Raw genomic sequence first — 21566 nt, 5'->3', positions numbered from 1 at the left:
TGAAATGTGCAATAAAAGCGACTGGTTCAAAGGGCTTGTGTTCTTGTTTAATCACTCATGACACAGAGAGATCCTGCTAATATTAAATACACAGGAAATATGTTCATGTTAGTTTTATTTCCAGAACATTGTAAACACTTAACAAGTCTAAGATTTCTTTTACCTTAGTTTATACCCTTCATAAGCCTACATGTAAGCAAATCTAACAAGAAACAAAGGGTTATATAAAGTATGTTATATGGCTGCTTTAAACAAATACTACATTTTAGAGGCTCATTTTGAGCTCTGAGAAATGTTAAACTGCATCCTCAGTAACTGGTGTAATTCTCTTTGTGCAGCATTCAGATTGAGACCTGATTGGCCTCATTTACTACAGATTTCAAGACGCTCAGGTCACAGACGGGGGATGACAGGCCAACGCAACACCACTGGTCCCCGTCACAAGCAGCAGAGGCGGTGAAAGACTCGATTCCCACACCAGCAGCTGCCAGCACACCTGGGAGACAAGGCATTTGGTGGGGAAAGAAATCACATGCTTGCAAGACCTTTAGGGACAAGGCAATGAAGGCTCCTGAGTATATTCAAAATCAGGGCTCAAAGTGGTACAGTTAAGTAGAATTCTAAGAAGGGAAGGATTTACTATGTACAGCTTTTGTTTAATGTAAATGAGGGCTGAAAGGCAAAAAAGTGGGAACTAAAAAATGCAAAAAATGTTCGGTATTTAGAGCAAAATTAAAAACCAGAGACATGCTGTATTGTGTAGAGCCACCTCAGTGCGCTATTTGGATAAACCCCTCTTAGTTTGCCTCTCCCCTGAACAAAAGAGGCCAGGAGAAGAATGGCCAGATTGTCCCTTGTATCGTGCAGCACGATCATTTGAGGTCATATGTGAAGGCGCGGGAAGTGAAGAAGGGGGGGGGGGGCGCTCTCTCACCAGTGATTTCAGGCAGAAGCAGTGGGGTGGAGGCAGCTTTGAGAAACAGCAGATTCCCAGAAAGCGGAACGGGCTGCCAAAAGCGACTCCCGGCCAGTTCCACCAGAACTGGGATTTCACCGTGGACCGAACCAGTGGCCTTGAAGCTGGTGCCACTGATGGACAGATCTATTACGCATGCTGTCTGACTCATGGCTGGGGTCCCATCACTGTGTTTTTTATTGACCTGGAAGTAAAAGTCAAAAATGTGTCATGACCAACTGTGTTCATTGGATACTTTCTGTTTATTGGATAATATATACAACTTGCAATGACTGAAATACCATAATAGAAGATTCTAACGTATGTACACATTATATACTTATTTGTTTATTGGTTTACACCTGTAATGCTTCACTTAATAGCTGTTTCAGGATTAAACTTGTTGCGATCTGGTGATGGTTCAAGGTGAAAAACATCTCCAAAAAGAAACAACTTACCTTAATTCCCACCTCCTCTGCAATGGTTAATGCATTGATGAGGTTGGGGCCATTTTTTGAACTGTCCTTTAATAAGCCCATCAATGTGGCTGAACTCAGTAGGTCAGTGAAACATTTCAGTGATTCCCCTGATTGAAAGGCAAATTGTTTTGTTTAAATATACATACTATTTTAGAAGTGGTTAATTATCTAAGATATTTAGATGAAATTCTACATAATATTTTTATGCCCATTCTAGTAGTAGTTTCTACGTTAGAGTGTCATAATGATATTTAAAGTTAAAGATTTATTGATTTTGCTAAAATTATGTAATGGCTAATTCTAACCACTGGGTGGAGATATTTCACACAAGCAAATACCATATAAGCGCTAAAAGGAGTGATTTTGGCATATTTTTGGCTGGCCAGAAATTATTTTACCAATATGAACATGAATAAGCAACTGTGAAAATTGGTCTTAACTGTATATAAAAGAAACAGAGCTGGAATTTAAAAAATTGATTTTTGATTGTGGTCTGTGACCCCCGGAGTTCAAATCCCCCGGCCAGCAGAATGATTTCACAGGAAGGTCCTTAACCCCGACTACTATTAAGACCCTGCTTCGGCACGTGCATGCTGATGTCAGTAAAAATGTCTTCTAGATAAATGTAAACTAACTAAAATAAAAATATTTTACCTATGGTTGTTATTTCGACTTGAGAGAAAGGCAAGTTTGCTGGGCTGCCGGATCTTAGCACTGCCCCCATAGCCTCCCCCAGTCTGATCCAGAGGTGGGACTCTGGAAAGAATGAGCTGGCCAGTGCTTGGGCATTCACCTGTGTGCAGAAATACATCGTTTGTCCATTTGAAACATAAGAGAACCAAGCGTAACAATTTACTTGAAGTACAATCAACATATTAGTGTTACTACAAGAAAATATAACAACAGCAACAATAATAATAACGATAGTTGCTGTTATGATTATTATTACTGAATGTACAGTAGTAATCAAACTTGAGAAGAACTCATCTCAAGCAGCTTTCAGTTTTTTTTCAAAAGTCGCACTGCAAAGGAAGCCAACAGAAAACTGTGTGAACGAACGTCCGTGATCCTACCGCCCCAATCAAAGCCCTGCCTTTCAGCAGGTCCACAATCTGCGTGCCGATGTCCTGGCCACAGCGAGCTTGTGCCTCCCGGGTGCTGGCACCCAGGTGAGGGCAGCTGATGACGTTATAGTGATCCACCAAGGCGCGATTCTTCGGTGGCTCCTGTGAGAATGGGAATGGGGGGGAGGGGTGTGCTTTGTCAATCAGGGCAACAATGAACGCAGTGACGTGTGTGTGGCATAATCACTTCGACACATTTCCGAATCCCACCAAAAAAAGTGTTTCTTTTCCTTTTTTAAAGCTCGCATAACATCTCTGTTCAGCCCCAGAGTTTAAGTATGGATGCAGCCCAGGTCTGGCCCTTTTTACTCTAATCACACCTTCCCAGAATGCAGTGCTGCCTCCTTCAACATTAACCTTTTTTCTTCTTGGTACCTGACATGATTTTGACTCTGATTTCGACTTACGCCCCCCCCCCCCCCCCCCAGTTCACCCCCACAAAACAAGCAAGCAAACAAATAAAATGTTCCTCCAGTTCAAAAAGAACGTTCCACAATGAAAACGCAAGCCTAAAAATTCTGAGCAAAAAAAAACCCCACTGTACTGGTTACGCGCAGTGTATGCAGTGCATCCAGTGTATGCTCACCTCTTCAAACACATCGAGCCCGGCCCCTCCACACTGGCCAGACTCCAGAGCCCGTAGAAGGGCAGCTTCATCAATGATGCCTCCACGTGCGCAGTTCACCACCTTTACACCCTTCTTACATTTAGCGAAGGAAGCATCATTCAGCAACCCTAAAAAGCAAAAAAAAAAGATGCAGTAATGAAAAATCATTTTTAGAAAACTACTTACAAATTCAATTCAAGACTTAATTAATAAAACCCTGAATTATATCCATTTTCTTTAAAACAAAAGAGTTCTATCGGAGAGTTTCAACAGCAAACAAATTGGCCATATCGCTTCCCCCCCCCCCCCCCCTTAAAATGTCTTCTGCAGCCTATACTCCAAAGTCACACTGAGCTAGGCAAGCGTTACCTGTGGTGGAGGGCATGAGGGGGGTGTGCACAGTGATGTAATCACACAGAGGCCACATCTGCTCCAGCGACATCTGATCCACACCCCAAGTGGCAGAAACTTCAGGTGGGGTGATGGGGTCATAGCCAATAGTCTGTCAACCCAAACCAGGCACGTTACCTAGGTTACACCAAATATGAACAACCTCACATAAAAAGGCTGTACCTCTCTGGGAACTTAGCAAATTCAGTCCTGACCTTCATGCCAAAGGACTGCATCCTGGTTGCCACCTCCTTTCCTATTCTTCCCAGTCCAGCTATTCCAAGAACTTTCCCATATAACTCTGAACCCATGAACTGAAAAGTCATTAGAAACATCAGATAAGACCGTAGGCATCATGTCACACACCTACAATCACAACGTTCAGGCTATAAGTTACGACTGACCGACCGCCAGAATAATCTATTCACAAGAGGTGCAAGGCATGCAGTCATACTGGAAACGAACCAAAAACGTGTACCTTCTTACGATCCCAATTCCCTGCTTTCATGGACATAACGGCTTGTGGTACATGTCTGTGGATACAGAAATAACCTTCTTACCATTTCCATTTCCTTTCGCAAAATTTCACATACAGCAGAAGACACAGAGGAAAATGCCAGATATTTATTGGCAAGGTCTAGTCACTGCTGGCGTCTTACCTAGAGAGACTCATTATCATCGCGCAGGTTAGTTCAGCGGCACTGATCGTGTTGCCACTGGGGGTGCTATTCAAAAGAAGAGAAAAAAACACTTAGCCATGCAAACAGTAGCTACGATACTATTTTCATATTTAGATACAGATCTGCATGCAATGCAACTGTCCGGTTTTAGAACGACGTAATTAAGCGCGTGCCTTCGAGGGTTCTATAGTCGCGCGTAGTTTAATAAACATGCACACGTGTAATTTTCTTTTCTTCTTCGGGACATCATCTTACTTCATGACAATAACGCCTTTCTTAGTGGCCGCATCCACGTTTACGTTGTCCACGCCGGTCCCAGCTCTGCCGACAATTTTAAGGTTATCAGCAGCATTGATGATTTCTGCGGTAACTTTAGTAGCAGATCGAACAATCAGTCCGTCGTAATCCTGTTGCAGAAAAGTACCAAGATTTAAATGACTATGTGCACTTGTTAAATCACAATCAGAACCGTCGACTTTATCTAGAAATTAACGTGAAAACCAATCGCGTATAGTTGCCTGTTTACTTCGCGTAGTGCTATATTTGTGTGAACAACATTAAAAACTAAGCATGGCTTTTCTCCCGTATAACTGAATGCAACGCGGTTAAAATCAAATCTTGCCTGAGTACCGGCTATCTTAAGTCTCGAGACATAGCTATCATTAATTTAATGGAAGATGGTAGAAATAAGTAATTACTTTAAATTTGCTTCTAGAATTTGTTTTAAAAAAATTCGAACTATGTTGAAGACTTACAAGATAATTGGCACAGAAAAACAAATGAGGTGGCATGAAATGTTGCATCAGACTTCGGAGGTGAAGGCGGCGCTGAACAGATGTCATGCAAAGGTGGTTGTTGACCAGTTAGCTACGATTTAGAATTAAGTTTGAAAAATCGCCTACAAAAATATTCGCTAACTTGCGATCAATATGACAATCGCTTCTCCTGATGGAGATATTGACAAGATTATTCTATACCATACTGTATCCGTCCGATCCATAGTGTCATTTCTTTTCTTAAAATGGCACATTACCTTTATTTCAGCAATCAGCTCATCCTTGGTCATGTTCAGCTTCTCGGTAACCTGGATACCATTTTCTTGTAGTATTCTTTTACAACCCTGGTCGACACTCTCAGTGATCAAAATGCGTTTGATGGATACAGGGGCCATTTTTTGCAGTTTTCAACAAGCTTTCCGATCAATGAATCAGAGAAAATAGTTTGCTGTCCTATCTGGGATTCAGCTCGATTTCTGTAGGGGAGCACATCGCTTACACGTCAACTCCGCCTCCGGGGACTTTCAGCACCCCCCTCCACCCCCCACTAATCTGTTCATTCATGTGAGAGTGGGAGAGGCCTAAAGCAACCTGCCAAACCAGAAATCCAGCCATTCCCAAATAAATAATTTGTTGCGTTTAATGATACGGTCAGCGTATTTCTAATTTATGATTCATGAAAAAAAGTTTCGGAGCTTGTCACACATTAGGCCGACTACAACAATACCATGCACCGCACGTTTGTCTTGCATTTTAATTGGCAGATTTTTTTTTTTACTTCACTCATATGAGACCGGTGTAAATAAAAAGATGCATTTTCTAGAGAATAACTCATAAAACACTCTCACAAAAAATACATACAATTTAACTTAATATACACACACCTGACTTGGATTTTAGCAGAATTGCACAAGCAACAAACAGATGAGAGGATACGTAAAATGATATATTTTATTAACTATAGGTGTGGATAAAAAAATAATAAAATATATAGTAATTACCTCTGGCATTGGCCATTATACCACCAGATCCACTCTTATTAGGGCTGTTTTCCCTAATATTTCTAAAGAGAACCACTGGTAACACCTATTTCAGTTACTTCGTACTGTAAGTCATGACTTAGCCTGTGTACTTTTAGGGTCTGTACAGGTTACTCACGAGAGTCAGTGCTTCAATTTTCCCGTCACTATTTTCAGCCATGAAAGCACCTTGTATCATGAAGTACTGGATTCCAATATAACCAGCAAATAATTCTCCTTTTTCCAAAAGACAGACACAACGACACATTTCTTTCACTTTAAGATTATGGTGTATATAGGCTTGTTCTGTAGCCTTAATGCCTTCTTTAGAAGTACCGTAAACGGGATACGGTGATCGGATTATTAAAATATCTGCACGATACACACACTTGTTTCAACATACAAAAATGCAGAATACAGAATAACGCACATTATCGACATTTTTTTTAAATTGAACACAATAGCAATTGGCAGGAATAAATGGCAATATAAAACTTCCTAAATAGTACTGTCCATCATCATATTCTGATCATACAATAGACAGTTCTTCATGAATTTATGCAGTTCCCTTCACAAAACTGTTGGCAACACTTTACTTGACGGGGTACAAATAATATAGTATTATGCTATTACTTATGTATCAATTAATCACAAACTTACACATACATAGTGCTCTTATATTAATTCATCATTAATGAATCGTGATGCATGTTTTATCTCAAGCAATTACTATATTTGTTACTTTATCTGTTAATTCTGTAAACCTTTTGAGAACTACTGAAAGAACTATTGAACAGAACAAGTTTTGTACAACACAAGTGAAATACTGATTCATATTTGCTCATCATTAATGATTCATGATGCATGTTTCATCCCAAGTAGTTACTATGTTTGTTACTATATCTGTTTATTCCGTAAACCTTTGTGATCTACTGAAGGAACCATTAATGAATAACACAAGTGAAATACTGATCATGTTTGTTCACCTGAATCTTTACGCATCTTTTATTTCAAGTAATGGCTGCATTTGTTCATAATTTGTGCTTCAGCAGTAACTGAGTCATTACTAAGTATTTGTGCCCCGTAAAGTAGTGTTTGTATCCAACAAACCTCAAACTACTTCAAAAAGTCAAGATTCTAGATATTTTACTAGCCTTGTGCAACAAGTGCATTAAAATACTCGTTCATTTAGTCACACCCAGTCTACATTTAGAATACATTACTCAATTAGTGCAGTTATTTCATTCATAATTTCAAAGCCGTCGGACCAAACCACTACTCGAGGTTTCAGTAACTCCAATTCGGATTTCGTCAGCAGCCTCTCCAAAGAATAGCCCTTGCGTGGCAGCACCAAATCGCTCGACTTCAAGCTCTTTACGGGACAAAGGTCATTTCCACCATCGCCAATATAGCAGATTAAATGGTATTCAACGCCGTGTTGCGACTGACTTTTTAGGAAATCGTCCAGCACTTTATTCTTGCACAGGTTGACTGGGCATTGCCGACATTCGTGGGAATGGAAACACTCCACTATCATGTAACCCCGTTCATCAAACCTGGCGGGATTAGTGAACACGCGATCAACAGCCGTTTGCACGCCGGCGGCTTGTAAAATCCAGTCGATGAACAGGGTATTGGAATCAGAAATTATTATGCAGTCTATGCAATTTTTGTTACTCGCGATGAACTTCAGCAGGTCAATCATTCCGTCTGTGAAGGGCAGTGTTTCCATGACACTCCGTACAGTGTCCCGACTGACTGCGTTATCTCCTAAGTAGGTGAGCACACGTCCCATATATTCAGTCCATCGTCCTTTTTGGTACGAGTCCTTCAGCCAGTCTGGGATACACTGGTCGGGGGCACATTTGATCACCCAAGTGTCACTATTGCCATCCACCAACGTGTGATCGAAGTCGAAAACGACTAGAGTCTTCATTCTGCAGCCTGTGAAAGAGAAAATAAAAATATTTTACACTGAAGAAAATACCTAACCGGCTTCCAGCACTAATGATATTTTAAAGATTACTAGTCAAATATCATTTAGACGGGCTTAACAGACACGCACGCCCTAACGTGTATATCTACTTACTATTTAGTTTATTTGTTTTAAACACAAAAATTCAGCTTTATTAGCAGTTGGATACCCAAAAAAATCCGCCTTATCTTTCGTTTCACTCTTGTCTACGCTCCACCCAGGTCTTGCAGAAATGACTGTTTTCGTTTATCTGCATGTTGATTGGTTCGTCAGTATGTCAACATCGCGAGACTATATAATCCGAAATGTTTGCTGTTGCCTAGAAACCGTTTGCTTGCTTCGACGTGTCTTTCATACAGAATGTTCTTGGTGGGACGTCAACGTTTTGTTGTCAGCTAATTTGTATGCTACGCGTATAAGCGTTTAAATAGATTATTGGATCCCTAGGATCCTATATTTTACGTTAACGTGCATTTGATCAAGATGGTACTATCGTCAGCTTCGGTTGTCCAATACGGGAGAAGAAAAGGTTCTGCGAAAAAGACTTCTGGTAAGTTTGTAGGAGCTTTTTGTGCTCTAACCTCTAGCATTTATTTAATCTGTTTTCATGCTTGCCATAATTGTTTTGCAATTTTTTTATCTGTTACGTACGTGTACTTCAGTAAATGCTAAGGACGAGACAATGCCTCCAGTTCAAGCTCCGGATCTCCGGCAAGTGACTGTGGTACCAAAAGCGGAGTGGCTCCGAATTCATGACAACCTGAACCATGTTAATAAGCAGAACGAGAGCCTCAAAGAAGCGTCCAAGCAGCGGGGAATACTGCACCTACGCTCACAAGAAGTGGTTAAATTGTGGCCCAATACCATTGCTGTACGCATGCTACAAATGCAAACGATTAGCATAATCAATCAAGTAATCAATACATTAGTTCGTTCTGTGGTAAATCAATTAATTTTCACTAAAGTGAGTCTGAAATGAAAACCAGTATCCAGGTGTTAAACTAGTTGTGTCTTGTACAAGGAAGTAAGAACACATCAGAAAGATGCAAAATAACGATACTCCTAATTATAAAAGAAGTCAAAGTGCTAGAAAACACACATATCGGCTTATATCAGTGTCTGTGCATGTATTTCCATACAGGGGAAACGACAAAAAGACTTGGAAGCCAAAAAACTTAAGAAGGAGATGGAAGAAAAGGAAAGAGAACAAATTGATTTAGAGGAAGCCAAGTACCAGCAGGAGAAGCGAAAGGAAGCCATTGAAAAATCCAGAATGCAACAATACTACCAGACCGACAAAGTGAAGGGGCTTCATGTTTGTATACATTCTCACGTCCCCGTGCTTTAACATTTTTTTTATTTCCATGTTTAATGTGTTATTCATCGGAATGCAGATGTTTAGTATGTTTTAGTAGCAAAAAACAAATATCCAATTTTTTTTCCAATTAAAAATTGCGATTGGAACCTTGTGCTATTATATAAGATTCTGTTTGCATGTTGGTTGCATTTTCTCTGTTACTACAGTGCGCACTGCTGTTGTCAGAAGTTCTAAAGGAGCGGGAGGCTCAACTGGAGCTCAAACTGCATCAACTGGACACCCGGCGAAATGCAGACAGAGACACTGCTGCCCAGCTCCGGAGCCAGGACCAGGAGGCACTGAAGCGCGACCAGCGTGACGCAGAGCAGAAGAGGCAAAAAAACAAGCTCATGGCAGAGGAACTAAAGCAGCAGTAAGCCTGATCTTCACCTCCTTACTAACATCGTGACCAGAAAACACGTCAGAGAGGATATTCGGACATGCTTCAGGTTTTACAAATTACGTTAAAATTAAAAAGCTCCAGTGCTTGACAAAATAGTTCAGGGTTACATTCAGCTCTGAGGAAACGTTGAAAAACATTTATTGAAATGGAAATAGTGGTGCGTTGCACACCCTGCTGTTTCACGCAAGCATTGCAACTATGATATAGGATCTATTGTGGGCACTGCCTTCATAATTTTACGGGGATTATATACACGTCACAGCTGATTGGGTAACAGCTCTGACACGCCCACCAAGCGAGAGAAAATGTCCCACAAAGTTTGTTGTACAACATTTTACACGCTTTCAAGGAAACATGTCATTCAACCTGGAAACTGCAACAAAATGTTGCACAGATTTTCAGATTAAACGTGCCCCAGTTCTTCTTGCACTTTGACCTGTTTCCTTGATTGAGAGACTCATCCAGCTGTTCTACATTAACATTAGTGACACATGCATGATTACAGGAGACTGACCAATCAGCACGCAGCAAAAACTCCATGTCCTTTTAATTGAAACGGTATTTTACAAACCCTATAGTTCAAAGTGTCCTCCCTGACATGGATTATCTGGTCACCCTATTTACTAATAATCACATACAGCAAGCATTCAAGGAGTTGTACCATACATATCAAACAAGGGCAGCATGGTGGGTAAAAAGTGGCCTCAAATCTCCAGTGTGGACTTGATTACTTGACTGTGTGGTTTTTTATGTTCTCCCCATGTTCATGCAGGCTTCCTCCCTACATATAAATTGCAGTGCTCTGTGATGCAGTGGTATCCAGTCCAGTGTTTACCCTGCCTCTTGCCCTGGAATAGACTACAGAAATATTAAACAATGTCATTAATTAACAAATTCCTCCATAACCCTCCTGTGATCAAACCTCGCAATTAATTAAATTGTATAAATGAATGATTATCTAAATGCACACGAGTGTTTTCAATGCAAACTGCAAGTGTGTTGCCAATTAACATAAGCCAACCATTAATTCTGCTAAATTATATTGTATTAGCGTGCATTTAATTACAGTATTGTCTAAGGTATGATGTATACATTACTGCCATTTTTGAAACATGCAGGATAATGGAGCATGAGCTAATTAAAGAGCAGAAGACGCTGGAGAGAACAAGAGAAAAGGAGGAACTGCAGCGGCTCCAGGACCTCTGCAGCTTGGAGAGGAGCAGACAGGAGCAGAGGCAGAGGGAGGAGAAGAGAAACACCATGAAAACACATATGGTGAGAGTCTGTACAGTGCGCAGTGAAGTAGGGCTAGTTTGAAGTACGTTGGGTTCAGCCAGATAACATCATCATTTTGTTAAATGTTACCATGGTGGCTCAGTGGGCAATACTGTAACCTCACACCTCCAGGGTTGGTGGTTTGAATCCAACCCTCTCTTTGTGCGTAGAGTTTGAAGGTTCTCCCCATATCATGTAGGTTTCCTCTGGGTCATTCTTCCCACAGCCCAAAACATGATGTTAGGGCAGTGGTTCTCCATCTGGTTCCTGCCCCCCCCTTATTCAGGCTAATAATGAATGTGGTAGGTTGAAAGCAGTGTGGGTTAGAATGAAAACATTCTCAGGGGGGTGTCAAACTGTGTGTGTCAAAAATGGGGCCCTGTGACAGACTGGCATACTGTACAGGGTGTACCTCTGCTGTGGGTCCTGTATGTCATGGAGGATGGATGAACATAAGCACTGTGACATTTTTAGGAACATTTGGCTAAACAGGACGCTATCGGGGCTATAAACAAACAAAAGGAGGAGATGGAAGAGGAACGGAGGAGGCTTTTTGCTAGTGCTAAAGAGAAAATGATGAAACTGAGAAATGAGAAAGAGGCTGAGATGTTCAGGCAAGTACACTAATTCTGGTGCAGAATTTATGATACAAAATCCAAATTTTTCATATTTGGAATAACTGGTACAACCAGCCAGTTTTCCCTCCAAATAAAAATGCATTAGTCTTTGGGCAACCGGGACTGAGCGGCTGTGTAATAATATGGGTATTTGCGAAGAATATTGGGGTCGTTTCCACGGTTTGGCTGTGACATATCTGTCCTCATATAAGGGAAGTCCAGTTGTACAAGGAGAAAATATTAGAGAAGCTGGCAGTGAGGAAGCAGGAGCAGGTGATCGATGAAGAGGAACGCATCGCCAAGGCTGTGGCACAGAGGGAAGCCAGGCTGGCCAAGGAGCAGAAGGAGAAAGATGAAAAGAAGGCAGCCATGCTGGATGCCATTACCTCACACAGAGAAGCCATGGTACCTCCAGCATCAGACTAATTATCAAAGTCAGTGCTTCCCAATCCGGTCCTTGGGGACCCACAGACAGTCCATGTATTTGCTCCCTCTCAGCTCCCAGCAAAAACGTGGACTGTCTGCAGGGCCCAGATGACCAGATCGGGAAATACTGATCTAAGGATACTTTTTTTTCTCTCAGATTCCTAGTCATTCAAAGGTGGATATTTCAGGTCCAGAAAGTAAAAATCCAGAACAAGATTTTGTTTCAACGAACCAGTTAAGTGCTCTGTGACTCTTTATACTGAACTGGTTGGTTGAAACAAAATCTTGGTTAACCCTAATCCTAGAACATATACAGTATTTCTGTAAGAAATACTTAAAGATAACTTTGCTCTCCGCTGAAACTGAATAGCTGAGGAAAACGTGAGTTTACCACAATGCATGTAAAACCAGTGACCCGCAGATGGGTGAATATCCAAATTGTAGCATACAGTTGTGGAGATTAAATAATAATGGTTTACAATTTAATGATTACATGTTGTAATTATACTTCTCAAGATTAGATTATCCCTCACACTTAATTTTGTATGGCTATCATTGTTGGTGCTGACGTCATCCTTTCAACCATAGTGAGACAATAAAGTTAATAAAATACTAATTAATAGGATAACGGCACTGATATTCAGAAGTTATTTTCAGATGTAACGTATTGTATACCCTTCTCATGGATAAAATATTATTTTAGCGGCAACAAAGGGAGGAGAAGCAGAGAGAAGATAAACAGAAGGAGCTGGAGATGCTTTTTGCCCAAAAGGAAGCAGACAGAGAATTCAGGGGAAAACAGCAGCTAAAGGCACAAAAAATGAAAGATGATTGTAAAGCTCTGCAAGACACACACATCCAGCAAATGGTAAGGAAGATTCATGGTTAAAATCCTGAGTCTGAAATACATTTAACGTAAAACTGGTCATTTCCTTTTCATCAGAAATGATGATTTACTAAACATGTGACATGACAAGCCAATATCTACCATTTCTAATTTTTGAGTTTCCTAACATATTCAAACGTTCCATTAGGCTGAAAGACATGCCAAGGAGCAGCTTCTACAAAAGGAGCAAATGGAGTTTGACATAAAAAACATGGAGCTTCTTACTATGCAAGAGAGGCAGTTCCAATCCTATGCCCAACGAATCATCAGTGCAGCTACTGAGACAAAGAGAAACGCTTACCCACTGCAGAAGGCTGCCGGGCAGGACGGCAGCGGAAGGCTGGACCCCATTTTAGCGGAACAGCGCTTTTTAGTCCATGATGAGACTGGCGTTCAGCTGCCTGCCTTTGTCTCCGATGCTACACGAGTCATCAAGGGGCTACATTCAACTGAAGACATTCAACAGTCAAAGAAGCGACTAGGGTTTGCCTGGTAAACTTAAGGGCTGTCATGGTACCAATCAGTTTGATTTTTTTTGTTTCACCAATTACATTAAACCTATATTATCTACAGTTTATTGTCTGGATTTATAGTAAAATTAAATGAACATAAGTAGGCACAAAGCAATTTAATTTAATTATTAAAAAAAGCTGATGACAATGCTAACCGTTAAACATAAGGGGGCGTCTTTAAATAGAAGTACGCATTAAACATAAATTATAATTAAACAGAAATGCATGCAAAATAAAAACAATTCCTATTAAGACCATGTAGAAAAGCCAATTGACTATTCATGTCTCACTCTCTAAGTTGTTTCTTATTAAAAATAAGTTTGTAAGTGGCACATGTTCAGCTGCTAAGTGCTATGGTTATCATTAGTTATGTGCATAATGCATGGGGGGAAATTCCATAATCCCAGCAATGACTGGGATTGGGAGCAGCCAAACTGTTTCGTGGGGGCTATGTAGTGACATAAACTACAATGGTTAACGTTAGACAGAAGAGATCCTCTTTTTCTTAAACACCCTCACCAAGGTCTGCAATTTATATGTGGTGACACCGTGACTGCTAAAAGTTTCACTAGCTACGTGCCTTAACATGCTTCAGAGTAGAACAGGCCACCTTTACAATGACCTATGAAGTGAGCTGCCTTTCAACATAAGCTTGACATAAAATGAAATCCCGCTTCAAAATATACCCTGTACTGCTTATTTATCCCATTTGTACAAATCTCGCCCTTCCTTGCTCTTGATACCACCTCCCCTCCTAAAAGTCTTGCTTCAGCGAGGACTCTTCCTAACGCCATGTTACTGCTGCTATGTTCTGTGTGCCTTCAGTCGTCCCTCAGTCTCTTTACAATGTAATCTCCCCTAATCGTTTCTTTCGGACTTCTCCCGAATTTTAACAATGTCCTCTTTACCTTCCCTGTCAGACTTTAATTATATAAATAAAAAATAAGTTTCTCATCTACTGCTGAACATTTCCACATGCGCGCTTTTCATTAAATACACCTGACTGGGCTTCCTCGATGTCTTGAGTCACACGAAGTTCCTGAATTATTTCCTTCACTTATTTAAGTACCATCATCACCAAGATAGCTACACATATGGATAATTGTACAAATTATTTACTTTTAGTCTGTCATTTATATACCAAGAATCTTAAGAAAGGAGCTTATCACATTTGACCCACCAACGTTTTAGAACCAGTACAAAATACAAGTCACTGATCCACCAATCAGCGAGCAGCAGCCAAATCACCGAATTTCCCAAGTGCTACAGTCTTCCGGTGTGTATCTCAAATAAACGGGCGTTAGGATTTTTTAACTGGTGGAATTGGCCAGAAGAGCCTCCCCTTAATATACAGGACCATGCTTCCCTTGACACGGTCGATCATAAAGTATCGTTTTATGTCTAATTAAACATAAGTGTTAGTTGTCATTTTGTTAAACGTACCATTGAGCGTTTTAGTAAAGCGATTTTTTTGTCATTTGCATTATTTGCTCTGCTTTTTTGTGATGGAAACAGTTTATGTTGCCATATACTCCAAATGTATTATACTAATAACATCATGTAGCTGCAGTGCAAAGCAAACTGAAAGGTGCAACGATCAGTTTGCCGTTGTTCCATTTTGTCTAAGGATTACGGTAATTGGGTAAGGGTTTGGGAATAGTGAGTAGTTATTTTTCGTTTTTAACATCAAACAAACAATAACGCCAATTCTCTTCTTTTGCAGTTATACTAATACAAACGCATATATAATTAAAGTAATACCCGCTCAAAAGAAGTATTTTCTTTTTTTTCTTTTTTTGAGCAGAATCACAGTTTTACTACTTTGAAATGCCCTTTTGACATTGTAATGTTAGGAAGTAGCCGACGGTCCCTTACGTATCGAATCTAGCAACAGGAAAGAGCATCGCGTGCTCTTAGGTTTGTGGTACTTAGTTACTGATGTCATATTAATTTATAATGTGAGTAAAATAGTATCAGTAGTTTTAAATTAGAAACCATACAGATTCATGAAGACCCGGAATAGCTGTCAGTGTATCGGTACGTTGCTGTGCCCACGTGGGGTTCCGTGGAGATGCCATGCTTTTGTAATCGTGGTTCCCATGAAAGTCAAACTTGGATTATTGTAGCAGGTTATACGGAAAACGAAGTTGTCAGTGTAGCTACGATGCGAAGGATATGGTAATTTTATTTTATATTTTACTTACCAGGATTTTTCGATATTAAGTGAATGTAACAAAAAATTACTTTAATTTAAACTACAGTGATATTGCAGACTTACCTAATCGTTAATAAATCATTTTCACCGCAATTGAAACAATACACAAGCTAGCTCGGTTTTGTATAAGTGCGAACGAACCACAGTTTATTCAGATGAACCAGACAATGTTCTTTATACAGCAGTTTTTTTCGAGAAGGTTATTGTGACAGTTTTGTGTGTTATTAGCAAAGGGTGCACTATTAATCGCTAAAATACCAAGTTCGTTTTGCTTAGGATGATACCTAGATCTGTACTGAATCCGTTATTTTAGAAGGTCTGCTATTAAATAGCAGACGATTACATGTCAATGTAGCTAGACCACTATTTTAAGATTCAAGATTTCAGGATTTGTTTATTTGTCACATGCATAGTTATACAGGTGCAACTCGCAGTGAAACACAGATCCAGTTACTATATACAGATAAATAACAGATAAATAAAAAAGTGGATTATATAAGAGATTTTTATCTTCCTGCAGGGACAACTTCATTATTGACGAGGTTAAGGATGAAATATATGGCTCCTTTTCTGGATTAATATGTCTTCAAGAATGGAGGTTATACTACAGAAACATCAAGCCTAGTAGTCCTAATGTCAAAGACTGTGAGTCCTTGAAATGAGGGATTGTGTTTGGATCGCCCCAGCCCATTCTTGAATCCCCTCCTTTCCCAGCCATAGCCCCCGTTATGTTCTGGCTCCGGGCTTTGTGGCGCGGTCCTCGCAGGGCCATACATGTCGGGACATCAAACCGGGACCAGGTTTTAGAGCAGTTGCGTGTATGTTCCACTGAGGACCAGGTGTTTGACGTGGTGGGCAAGAACAAGGCCAAACTGTCAGCCGGACATGTGGGCTGTGCACTTGGGATGCTGTGGCAATTTCAGAAGGAGAAGCCCTACATGCTCCGCACGTTGGAGTTTGTCAGGACTCACCCACAATTCCTCACACTCCGTGTGTTAGCGGAGAACAAGATCTCCCTCATGGATGACGACACAGTGGTGAACATGCTGTACGATGTGTTAAGGTACGGACCAGGATTAAAAGTAAACCCAAGCTTAAGCCTGCCTTGTATTTCAGTGTGAATTCCACATCTTATGATGTGCATAGATCAGCGTTTCCCAATCCGGTCCATTGGGAACCAACAGTCGGTCCACGCTTTTGCTCCCTCCCACTGTCTGTGGTTCCCGAGGACCGGATTGGGAAACACTGGCATAGATGATAATTATTTTACCAAAAACTTTTACTTTATCATCCGCAGGCTCACTGTGGAACCCCACGATTCCCTCGTCCAGCAGCTAGTCGCAGAAGGATGGACCAGATTAGATCGGTGAGTGAAGGCCAACATTTCTTATGCAGCACATGGACTGTGTGAAGGGTGCCTGCATGACTCTCTGTTGTTTTACAGACTTGATCTGGCCACACTGTCCAAGTTCTCTGTCTGTCTGAGTGATCTGCATCTTCACTGCAGTCCGCTGATGGGTCAGATAACTGAGATTTTAAACCAGAAGCTTGACTCTGTTGAAGATATCAGGTACGTAATAAAGACATTTGAGTATCTGCAGCTCGTTAATACTAATTACTCTGTGTCTGCACTCCGCACAATAGAAAGGCCATTTCAGATTTTCATAACCTTATTTTCTCTTTGCTGCAGGGTTCTGACTAACCTGATGATTAGCATATCTACTTTAGTCTCTCCTCGTCTGAGGGATGCACTTATAGAGAGGGCGGACTCCCTGCTGGACAGCATGGACACCTCTCTCTTCCGCAACTCAAGGAGGATCGTCCAGTTTCTGCGCAACATCAAGTACTGCTACCGCCCTCTGCTGGAAAAATGTGATAAAATACTCATCCACAACGTCCACACCATGGATGCTGAGGACATCGGAATTGTCCTGGGCCTCTACCAGTCCCTGCAGTTTAATAGCTGTGACTTCCGCCTGGCTGCAAAACGGAGGATGACGAAAGACACAGATGCTTGTTCTGATCCTCTGTCCTTCAGCAAGTTTTTTGCTGCATTTGCACCTATTGCTGGACAAGAAGCCAGAGAGGGGTAGGGAGTAATTATGTTGCCTGTTGGGGTGGGGGGCGGGCAACTTGGCCAACACCTGAAGTTAAATGCCATTATTATACCATTAAAGAGATAAAATATATTCAAATTAAGGTTCTTTTAATTAAATATAATTTATTTTTCATTTAATTACATTTTAATTTCATTTAGTTTTTGGCCACTAAGATTCAATGTAGCATGACAATATTACTTCACACAGAAATTCACAACTGCAGCATCGTAATCATGATAAGTATTTATGAGACGAAGATAAGTCTTTTGACACGACTGTTCGTGTAGGTTGGAGAGTTCAGCGCTGCTGTTGGCTGGCGAGTTCAGTGCCCAGCAGGCATTGGCTGTGGTAGAGACCCTGGAGGAAATTCAGTGCCGGAACCTTCCATTGATCAACAAGTCAGTGCAACAGTCGCGGTTCTTTTGCGTGGGCGTTGTGCGCTAGTGCCTTTCTTTTTCATCGCATTCGATCGTTGCAGGATTGCTTCGGTGTTGCATAAGAACCTGGATGTATATCGACCCGTGGAGATAGCCAGGATCACCCAGGCCTTGATTATGCTCCATTACCAGAACCCAGAGTTGTTAACCAAGTTAAGGAGCAAACTAGTGGGGTGAGTTGAAACTCAAGAAGGTTCAACAAGGGCCTGTGCTGTGGTCAGCTGGTATAGCTCACATATATTTTCTTTTGTTAGCCTCTTGCAGGTTAGCATCATCCCCCAGGAGGTGTCCATGCTGACACGTGTGCTCGCAATGCTGCCATCTCCCCGGCTGGAAGAGGCAGTGATTTCACGGGTGGACGCCATCTTGCCCCAGTGTAACCTCAGCGAGCTCAGCAGCCTTGCCCAAGCCATCATCAAGTGGTCACGCAGCGACCCCACGTACCGCCACAGTGCGCCTAGCGTGCACTCACACCTGCTGCAGGTGCTGAATCGCTGTGGGGTGGAGCGGGCGCGCATGGCGGACAAGCTGGACCTGCTGCTGGAGGAACTCAAGTACGTTTCTGGGGAGTGGTTTGAGGAGATGCTCCTGGACGACACTATGCTGACCATCCAGAGACTCATGGACCAGATTTCCGTAAGCAACCTGCCAGAGGTTTGCCTCTTCCTGACCAAAACCAACTGTGTTTTCGCCCCAATTCTGGATCGTGTTGCCAGCGTGACCAAAGAGAACATCCACAAGGTACCATTTCAAAAACAAGCAACTTAAACACCTGACTAACGATTTTACAGCATGTAAACCCATAATCATGCCGTGAACTAATGTGCTTCTTTCTTCCGCACTGAATTTTGGGCAGATTCATTATTCAGCGACTTATGCCATTCTTCTGCCGTTCGCTGTGTTGAATTACGATCCACCAAACGGAGACAACTTCTTTGAGTCCTGCATCCAGAAATTTACTCCACATATTGGTAAATGCTACAGACAAAGTACAATTATAGGGCTGAATTACGTTTACACTTGGGTTTACACCTTTTCATTGTCTCCAGGTTCTTTTGATCCCCACCTCTTGGTGCTCATGGCTTATACTTTGGCCCTGGCTGACTACTTTCCAGAAGAATTGATCAAGGAGATTTTTAACGTGGATTTCTTGGCCAAGTTGGACTCCCAGCTAGAAAGTATGATAAACCTTTTTTTTTTGGTCAAAATAATAGCAATAATTTTTTGTAAAAATGCACAACATTGTTTCCCAGCCCGGTCCACATTTTTGCTTCCTCCCAGCTCCCTGCTAGACAGCCCACATTTTTGCTTCCTTCTGGGAGTTGGGAGCGAGCAAAAATGCGGACTGTCTGTGGGTCCCTGAGGACTGGATTGAATTGTAGCCTGTTAAAATACCCCAAACTGTCACATGCCTGCGTTTCCCTGGCAGCACTGCCCGATGCCCTGAACATGAGGATCCGCCTACGTCTGATGGAGCTCAACCGTGCCGTGTGTCTCGAGTGCCCTGAGTTCCAGGTGCCATGGTTCCATGAGCGCTACTGCCTGCAGATGCAGAGGAAAGGTAACAACATGCCAAGAGTAAGCTGGACAAACGGTAACGACTGAAATTTTAGGAGAAAGGACAACTTACAGTTCTTTGGCATCTATTTTTGGCTTTTCTTTCCTAGAAGTCGTGGTGCTACTTGTAGTGCGGCTTGGTGGCTCAGTGGTAGTGCTGTTACTTCATACCTCCAGGACTGTGGGATTTCAATCCTGCTTCTGGTCCTTCTGTGGAGTTTACATTCGATCCCCAACACTGTGCCTCCCATAGTTCAAAAGCAGTCAGTTGTTGATCTGAACCCTCTCTGTCATCTGTAGTGTGTTTGTGTTCTTCAGTGGTCTGGCTTCTTGTCTTACTGCCCCCCCCCCCCCCCCCCCCCCCCCCCGCTGCGTGCAATGGGCTCCAGGTCTTCACCTGGACCCTTACCAGGTCGGAAAGTGGGTGGTATTGCTAGTACTGCTAGTATGCTGATAGAACCACTACTGGAGAATTACTTTGCAGCCCTTTATAAATCCAGCAAAAGTTTGTTTCGAGGCTTTATACTGGTCTTTACCGAGCCGATCCATTGTAGACTTGTGTACGGTTGCCTAAGTGATATATATTGTATAATCTGGTTCATTTTCTCATTAGGTAATGGCGGCATCAGTCCCGTCCAACAGCAGATCCACAAGATGCTGGGAGAGATCTTTGGAGGGATGAACTATGCTAAAGTAGCTGTGTCTACTCCATACTTCTATACCGTAGGTATGTGGAACGTGTGTGCTGCTTAGCCTGGGTCATGCAGGTCTGGTAGTGAGTTCCAGTGTCGATGGCAATTGTCCTGTGATATTTTGTGCTGTAGTATTTGCTGCTTGTCATTGTTATAAGTATAACAGTGTTTACTTATCTCTCATGTGGATTCTGACAGATTTTGAGTGCGTGATGGACAAGCACATGCGGCCGGTACCCTACACTGAGCAGAACCAGTTACAGATCACAGAGGAGGAGAAGGTCCAGTGGGGGCTGAACTCTGCGTGGAAGGAGACAAGTGAGATGCCCCCTGGGGCACAGCGGTAGGAGGTCTTTATGCACAGCTTGCTTGTGTGTAACATGTGACATTTTCAGTCAGCTGATAACACCTCGGGCCCCCCCCCCCCATCCGTCATGAGCACACGGGTTTGAGTAACCTTCAAGGGTAAATCAGCACTGATTTTCTTCTGCGCAGCATTGCTTTGATCTTCCTGGATTCCAAGTCCTTCTGCAGGAACACGGGTCACATGAAAGGGGAAACGACGATGAGGAAGAGGCACCTGGAGATTTTGGGTTATCAGGTCGTGCAGGTGTGCGGAATCACCGTGGACAGTCTCATTCGCTGTTCTCATAATGGTCCGTCTTCAAGTCTTAATTCTGGCCTTTCATTAAACAGATTCCTCACTTTGAGTGGAACTCCATGGAACTATCTACCATGGAAGCTTGGAAGGACTACCTAAGAAAGAAGATGTTTACTAAGCTGCCATAGTACCTTTAATGATCTGTACTTCATTAAAAAAAATGGTAAAGGCCATTTACGTCTGTTTTGTTTTTCTGTAATGGAACATGGCTGTGTCTGGAGGTACACGCATTTTTGGGGTTATTTTATAATGGAGTGTTTCTAAAAATTTGTGAACGCAAGGAGCTACCTCACACGTCGCTTCTAGTACCATGTGCCATCAACTGAATTCATGCTGTATTTTCCTGTATTTAGTGCCTACAAAGCTTTGATATAAAATAATGTGATATGATGTTTTCGATCTTGTAAAGTTTTTTTTTTAATAT

At 41.8% G+C, this 21566-nt stretch overlaps 4 protein-coding genes across 7 annotated transcripts; 2 read left to right on the top strand and 2 right to left on the bottom strand.

Annotated features, from left to right (window-relative positions):
* Positions 1-25: 25 nt before the first annotated feature.
* On the bottom strand, positions 26-5540 carry phgdh (phosphoglycerate dehydrogenase). Its single transcript, XM_049030552.1, has 12 exons — positions 5269-5540; positions 4491-4642; positions 4215-4280; positions 4034-4088; positions 3771-3869; positions 3535-3667; positions 3145-3293; positions 2508-2660; positions 2089-2227; positions 1414-1541; positions 935-1160; positions 26-496 (listed from the first exon to the last, which is right to left on the bottom strand). The coding sequence occupies exons 1-12, from the start codon at positions 5404-5406 to the stop codon at positions 342-344; spliced, it is 1593 nt and encodes a 530-aa protein (XP_048886509.1). The 5' UTR covers positions 5407-5540; the 3' UTR covers positions 26-341.
* A 404-nt stretch (positions 5541-5944) lies between these two features.
* On the bottom strand, positions 5945-13409 carry phospho2 (phosphatase, orphan 2). Of its 3 annotated transcripts, none has more exons than XM_049023932.1 (2): positions 13271-13409; positions 5945-7974 (listed from the first exon to the last, which is right to left on the bottom strand). In XM_049023932.1, the coding sequence occupies exon 2, from the start codon at positions 7964-7966 to the stop codon at positions 7250-7252; it is 717 nt and encodes a 238-aa protein (XP_048879889.1). In that variant the 5' UTR covers positions 7967-7974; positions 13271-13409; the 3' UTR covers positions 5945-7249. The 3 variants fall into 3 exon arrangements, with proteins under 3 accessions (XP_048879889.1, XP_048879879.1, XP_048879898.1); XM_049023922.1 differs by lacking the exon at positions 13271-13409 and adding an exon at positions 8120-8345; XM_049023941.1 differs by lacking the exon at positions 13271-13409 and adding an exon at positions 8175-8345.
* On the top strand, positions 8417-13541 carry cfap210 (cilia and flagella associated protein 210). Its single transcript, XM_049023910.1, has 9 exons — positions 8417-8555; positions 8668-8876; positions 9147-9320; positions 9530-9735; positions 10884-11040; positions 11515-11654; positions 11870-12062; positions 12787-12951; positions 13118-13541. The coding sequence occupies exons 1-9, from the start codon at positions 8489-8491 to the stop codon at positions 13463-13465; spliced, it is 1659 nt and encodes a 552-aa protein (XP_048879867.1). The 5' UTR covers positions 8417-8488; the 3' UTR covers positions 13466-13541.
* Positions 13542-15357: 1816 nt separating this feature from the next.
* fastkd1 (FAST kinase domains 1) lies at positions 15358-21559 on the top strand. Of its 2 annotated transcripts, none has more exons than XM_049020649.1 (15): positions 15358-15518; positions 16217-16759; positions 16994-17062; positions 17141-17266; positions 17387-17785; positions 18083-18193; positions 18274-18405; positions 18487-18973; positions 19089-19203; positions 19282-19410; positions 19662-19793; positions 20403-20516; positions 20680-20824; positions 20977-21091; positions 21178-21559. In XM_049020649.1, the coding sequence occupies exons 2-15, from the start codon at positions 16425-16427 to the stop codon at positions 21268-21270; spliced, it is 2502 nt and encodes an 833-aa protein (XP_048876606.1). In that variant the 5' UTR covers positions 15358-15518; positions 16217-16424; the 3' UTR covers positions 21271-21559. The 2 variants fall into 2 exon arrangements, with proteins under 2 accessions (XP_048876606.1, XP_048876614.1); XM_049020657.1 differs by having other exon boundaries at positions 15358-15659.
* The last annotated feature ends 7 nt before the right edge of the window (positions 21560-21566 follow it).

The sequence above is a fragment of the Brienomyrus brachyistius genome, chromosome 1, assembly GCF_023856365.1.
Source record: "Brienomyrus brachyistius isolate T26 chromosome 1, BBRACH_0.4, whole genome shotgun sequence".
Lineage (NCBI taxonomy): Eukaryota > Metazoa > Chordata > Actinopteri > Osteoglossiformes > Mormyridae > Brienomyrus > Brienomyrus brachyistius.
The sequence above is the reverse complement of the archived record's forward strand: the minus strand, read 5'-3'. Positions and strand labels throughout refer to the sequence as shown.

Excerpts from the sequence above, each read along its gene's own strand:
- phgdh (XM_049030552.1), bottom strand. The coding sequence starts at position 5,406 with ATGGCCCCTGTATCCATCAAACGCATTTTGATCACTGAGAGTGTCGAC. Across the intron at positions 4,281-4,490 it reads AAAGGCGTTATTGTCATGAA|CACCCCCAGTGGCAACACGA; the intron begins GTAAGATGATGT and ends TCTTTTGAATAG. Across the intron at positions 2,661-3,144 it reads GGCTCGATGTGTTTGAAGAG|GAGCCACCGAAGAATCGCGC; the intron begins GTGAGCATACAC and ends CCATTCTCACAG.
- phospho2 (XM_049023932.1), bottom strand. The coding sequence starts at position 7,966 with ATGAAGACTCTAGTCGTTTTCGACTTCGATCACACGTTGGTGGATGGC.
- cfap210 (XM_049023910.1), top strand. The coding sequence starts at position 8,489 with ATGGTACTATCGTCAGCTTCGGTTGTCCAATACGGGAGAAGAAAAGGT. Across the intron at positions 9,321-9,529 it reads ACAAAGTGAAGGGGCTTCAT|TGCGCACTGCTGTTGTCAGA; the intron begins GTTTGTATACAT and ends CTGTTACTACAG. Across the intron at positions 11,041-11,514 it reads ACACCATGAAAACACATATG|GAACATTTGGCTAAACAGGA; the intron begins GTGAGAGTCTGT and ends TGACATTTTTAG.
- fastkd1 (XM_049020649.1), top strand. The coding sequence starts at position 16,425 with ATGTTCTGGCTCCGGGCTTTGTGGCGCGGTCCTCGCAGGGCCATACAT. Across the intron at positions 18,406-18,486 it reads TTAAGGAGCAAACTAGTGGG|CCTCTTGCAGGTTAGCATCA; the intron begins GTGAGTTGAAAC and ends TTCTTTTGTTAG. Across the intron at positions 20,517-20,679 it reads TCCATACTTCTATACCGTAG|ATTTTGAGTGCGTGATGGAC; the intron begins GTATGTGGAACG and ends GGATTCTGACAG.